We start from the raw sequence: 6,000 nt of genomic DNA on the forward strand, positions 1-6,000 counted from the left end.
TTTAATTTTGTGTATGTCTCTCAATAGTTCTGTAACGAGGGAAAGATGAAAAACTTGTAAACGTCCAAATTTTATATACTCGAATATATAAATACGCAAGTATTTTAAATTGTTCATGCATTTGCGAACACGTACACGCATACACACAATTAAATATTTATTGCAGAAGGGTAGATAGCAAGATGATAAAATATAACTATATCGGTCATGTCCAGCTATGACAGAAGCTGTCTGTATTAATCTGTGATAATAGTTAAGATAATGTCGCCAGCTGCCACTGTAATACTGCTGTGTGTACCTACTTCCTGCTCCCTGTGTTGTAATTAATATCGCTATTATTTCTCTTTTTTTTTTTTAGTACCAATTGCGTATCTCCTTTAGAAGCAATAAAGCGGCATCCTACATTGTGTACATATTCTCAACTTGCCAGTTTTAGTGGCATATTCACGAAGTATTTCAATCGAGCATATTCAATCTTGTTTACTGTTATACAGTTACGACGTTGTAATATTATTATACATACATATGATTATAAATAAATAGGAGTCTACATGTATGTATCAAACAAGTATTGCCTTCACTCCTGTTTGAATTGATTTCTATTCCACTTGTATGTGTGTATATTTTTACGTATTATTTAAAATATGTGAATATATAGCAAAGCTTTAAATTCACTTAATTCAAACAAATGAATTCAACCCAAGTTATATTGTATACATATAATCAATTCAGATAATGCTCAAAGATTCGCGCCTCAGTGTATTGTCTTGCTTGAATAAAAATTCGAACTGAACGAATACATATAATATTATTGTAACACATGGGCATTGCTTCGGAAATAAATTCAGAATACAAAAATATAACAAAAAATTTATTTAAACATTATAAATACTTATTCCATCTAATTTTAATTTTGAGTTATAGAAGTTTTCGCCTTTCTTCAATAATTTTCGTTGGTCAAGTTGAACTAGCATAATCTTCACATATTTCTGTCTAAAAAAAGTGCTTACTAATGGTCAGTAAAGTCAATTTTACAGTTGCGTAAGCGTAGTTGTGATTGTAGTTGTAAGAATTAACCAATCACATCGAATATGAGGAGAATATTCTACTGTGATTGGTCAATTCTTACATCTACAACCATTTATGACTACGTTTAGTCCGGATCTACAATGATGTTTTATGCCTTATGCCATAAGAAACTGACCAATTGCAGTCGAATCCGAGAAGAATAAGCGACTGTGATTCGCCCATTTCTTAGGGCTTAAGGCTTAAAACCCTATTGTAGATCCGGGCTTATGCAATTATATAATAGAATGTGCTTAAGACACAAAGACGCGTGATCTTCACTTGAATGAAGATACTATCCAAGTTTAATTTATAATGAGAAATATAATAATTATAATAACAATTTTTATAATGAAATTATTATAATTATTATAATGAAACACAAAAACGTCTGTAACTTGTAAGGTATAAAATCAAATAGAATAATTGTTTATGTAAACTTTTTGTAGCATTTTTATGTCCTGAATTCATTTATAAAATTATGTTCACATACATATTATAAAACTCATATAACATATTCAAATTTGAAAAATATTAATCTAAAGAATTCATGATGGAATTTGTCGACTATCAGAAAATTCTATTATTTAAAACGTATTATCTTATTTATGCGTGAAGAAAAATATTGATTCACACTTGTGATCTGTTATTATTGCTGTTACTTGCGAAAGTAACGATTTCGACATTCACCGACGATGAGACGCTATATAGGTAGCAGCAGATATATCCGTGCAAAGAGAAGATAAAATTGTTCAATAAAATACCAAATAAGCGATGATGTTCTTTTATGCCTAGGAATGTACAGGTATTTTCAAGAGAATGCTATATGCAAATAATAAATAATATTCTATATAAATTCTTCTTAAGTTATAAAAATGTGTATATTTATATCATATGTCTTTTTTAATGAATATAATAAATTAAAATAACCTAAGAAATGGTTTTATGGAACGTAGAATATCAGAATACGCATTTTTTACTTCACTACTGTTAATGTAGAAAATATAACTATAGGAAGATTTATATTTTATTACTTATTTAAGAGATTTCGTAATGAAATTCTTGCTGCCTCGTTTTTTACATGTGCTTTTAATTTTGGTATCTGTCATTCTTTCTTACAGTTTTCACAGAATTATTATTATTGCCATTATGTCATTATTATTTTACTAATTGCAATTAGACACTTTTAACATTACGTCCATAAGAAAAATTGTTAGCCCTTTAGGACAGTAATAATAATAAAAATGAATATGTGCATATCTTTATTATTGATATAACATGCAAATAATTTCCTCTTTAATTATTTATGTTAGATTAATAAGAAATTATCCGATTTATCCGCGCGCGAGAACATAAGTAAAACGGCCCCGTTGTATTTGCAATTGTTTTGCATAATAAATATGTGCAAGCCGCTGCTGATGCATCGATCGAATGAGCATCTGGAATAAATTAAAATATCTTTCACTCACTCGCACCCGTAAAATTTTTTGATTCGCACAAATCGCGTGCTTTCTCGAAAGTTTTGATCAAATATGTCGATTAAAATTAATACCATTTCTGTCTCTCAATAGAAAGGCCACCACATGTAAAAAAAATTTAGTCGTAATCGTACAGCCATAAGCAAAAATCGACCAATTACAGTCAAAACTACGGTCTTACGTTTTAAAATACTCGATCATAATTGGCTGATATCTTACGATTATGATTAAATGTATACAGAAAATACTAAGCAATAAGGAAATTAATACTGCCCTATAAGCACACAATATTTCTAGAATATATTATTTATTCTTTGTAATATTCGTATAATATTCTAGAAATATTGAATCTTATACGGTGCTTACATTATTACGATCTCTACTGTGATTGCAATTCGCTTATTGCTTTAGTTTTATTACTTAAGCTTTTGTGTGTCATAGTCCTAAAAATTGTTTGTGTGATGGCTTTAAAGATACTTAGGTCGTATGTATCCAAAATAAGACACGAGACATTCCGTATCTACCATGTCTTTTAGGCCAATATTCATAGTTAATTTTTACAAACGTGCAAGAAACGCGAACAGATCTTGTATTAACATCTTAAGATATTATTGTATATTTAAGACGGTTTAAAAATAGCTTATAAATAATGAATATAGGCCTTAGGCCAATCACACACGTTCAAGCAAATTTGTCAAATATACTTGCGCAAGCTGTATAAATTTATTTGAACATGTATGTCAAAAAACTACAGTCATTTTGGCTTGCACAAATGACTTTTTTGACACATACGTTCAAATAAATTTGCACAAGCAGCTTGCGCAAGCATATTTAATGAATTTGCTTTAACGTGTATAATCGGCCTTAGATATCGTACAAATTTTATTCGAAAATTGGTTGATAGAAAACTGATGTAATATTCGTTTACTTAAGTCAATAATAATACAAGAAATTGTATAATATTGAGAAAAAGTTGCACGGTGCGTGATTATAATATTCTTCACGCTCGTTACGTGTCTCGGATCGATCGAAGTGTCAAATGCACTACGACGTTCCGAATTTCCAGCACAATCCTGCAATTCCACTAATTAGCGTACGAACTGTCTCGTAAGTCGTTGTGAAACAGCACTGCTTAAATATCTTGTCGAAATTTGTGCCCAAACGTGATGAGCGGGCATTAATTTTTTACAGACATTCTAACAAATAATATTATGACTTTTATATATCTTAATCATTGTGCATTATAATTTATATGTATTATCTCGTAACATGAACGTTCATCACAAAATTTATTGTGCGCCGCGTCGTAAATAATTCCCCAGGATACATATTATACAAATCTTAACAATATTTAAGATCTTCAAATATAAAGACGTCACCAGTGTCTTAGCTAGCCAATTGTTTGTTTGCCTTCTGACATTCAAAGCTGATTCGAGGCGCTTGTTTGCCTTCTGACATTCCAAGCTTTCTTGTAAGGTGTGAAAAAAACTATTGGTAATCGCACAACTGCATATAAAAGAACCAGGACCAATCGATATTAAACCGAAAATTCATCGAGCGTAAAATAAACGACGGGATAAGAATTATCGCATCTTGATTCCTGAACTTTCGAAAGGTCTCCAAAGACGAAAACCGTCGCGCGTAGCGACATTGGAAGACCTGTCGAAAGAAACGGAAAAAATAACCAAAAAATCGAGCAAAAGAAAAAGAGAGAGAAAGAATATAAAGATTACACGAGCGACCGTATCGAGAGAGACAGAGAGAGAGAGAGAAAGAGAGAGGATTTAGTATTATTTTTAGTACATCGAGCGCGAATCGGCAGCGGCATTCCGGGATTTCGGCAAGCGAGGTAGTATCACGCGCGATGTGGTCCGGGGTGCGCACCGTGTGTCTCACCCTCACCCCCGGCCCTCCTGCCCTCCCACCACGCAACGAAAACTTAAAAATGCCGCCGCAGCGCAACCCGAATCGATATTCGCCGGTGCAGTCACGTGGCACGGTTTCGTGCCGCGCGGGCCAATGAGCGGCCGCGGCGAGCGGATCTCGCTCCGCCTGTGCTCTACGGGACGACGACACGACATCTGCGTGCGGGTAGGCGGAACAACAGTCCGCGGCTGGTAGCGCACCGGTTCACAGTAGGTGATGTTCCGCTCTGCGGGCGGTCCACGTTAAGTGACCCCGACACGATATACATCGACGGGCGTTTAACCAGCACCAGCCAGCAGTATCGGCGACGGCGAGGAGACGACGAGAAGACGACGAGGACGACAACGAAGAAGATAACGACGTCGACGGGAAAGACGAGCGAGAACGACGACATCACGACGTCGACACGTGAACAAGGCCTGTCGCTGTTCAACGTTGGTCGCCCCTTTCGGCACGCGTACATCACGCACGCATCACGTACGTCTGTGTGGTGCCCTATCGTCCACCGGAAGAAGCGCGCGGGGCCGCGACTCGTAAGCGACCCCGTATTTACTCGTACATATTCGCCGTGGTAGTTGTCTCGCGTGCAAAAAAGAGAGTCAGCCAGTCGTCGTGGCTACGGGACAGAGTGAGAGAGTAGAGGAAGTGACTGCGGTGTACGCGACGGAGATCGAGAGCGCATCGAGTAGTAGTGCGCGAAGGGGACGAGGTGGGGCGAGGTTGGTGTAAGAAGGAGAGGAGGAGCGCGAGGGAGCGAGATAGATGCGGAGCGGGAGATAAAGAGAGTGAGAGGAGGGACTCGCCGCGCGCGCGAATAGGACCGAGTGAGTGAGAGGGAGAGAGAGAGACGCAGACGGTAAGAAGGAAGGGAAGCAAGGAGTCCAGAGAGACCAGACGGTACGCGATATGGTGTTTCTATACGCGAAGGAATGGTGCTCTTTCGTGAAAAGTAACTCTCGCGGACGGTACGGCGCCGTATGAATATAGGCGCAAAGAATTGCGTCAGCCGCGTGTCGTATCCTCGCTCCCGTCAATATATCGCCGATCGTCGGCCGTTTCGCGGTCGATCGCGAGATAAATTCCACTGTGTCCGTCCCCCTCCCGGCACGACCATCACGTCGTCGTGCTCGTGGATCGCGCGTTGATCCGTGCCGTCACTGCCGTCGCGTCGACGCGGTGATATCGCGGCGGTCGGTGCGTAGCGCGGCGGCGATCGATAAACGCGATCGATATCGGGATTGTCGCTCGCGCGTTCGTGAGTGGTGCATACATCATATCGGATACGTGTCGCGATACGCGCGCGCTCGCGCGCTGGAAAAACTCTTATTATGCGACTACCGAAGTCGCGCCATAACCGGGAACGGCGGGGATCGGATTAACCGAGAAGATAGAACGCGAGACGAAGCGGAGAAGAAGCGGCGGCTGCGGCGGCGGAGGAAGAAGAGGAGGTGGAGGAGAAAGAAGAAGAAAGATTTCAAGATAGAGGGAGATAATCACCGCGACGGACGAGGACACGACGAGGACGAGCGCT

At 38.8% G+C, this 6,000-nt stretch overlaps 1 protein-coding gene across 1 annotated transcript in view; it reads left to right on the plus strand.

Moving 5' to 3' along the window:
- The first annotated feature begins 5,375 nt into the window (after nucleotides 1–5,375).
- Nucleotides 5,376–6,000, plus strand: part of LOC108761079 (F-box/LRR-repeat protein 14) — a 2,794-nt gene continuing 2,169 nt past the window's right edge. Inside the window, exons 1-2 of the mRNA XM_018507413.1 lie at nucleotides 5,376–5,411; nucleotides 5,457–5,997. Coding sequence (XP_018362915.1) covers nucleotides 5,376–5,411; nucleotides 5,457–5,997 — 577 coding nt within the window. The remainder of the gene's footprint in view (nucleotides 5,412–5,456; nucleotides 5,998–6,000) is intronic.

This window comes from Trachymyrmex cornetzi, unplaced genomic scaffold, assembly GCF_001594075.2.
Source record: "Trachymyrmex cornetzi isolate Tcor2-1 unplaced genomic scaffold, Tcor1.1 scaffold24, whole genome shotgun sequence".
Classification (NCBI taxonomy): domain Eukaryota; kingdom Metazoa; phylum Arthropoda; class Insecta; order Hymenoptera; family Formicidae; genus Trachymyrmex; species Trachymyrmex cornetzi.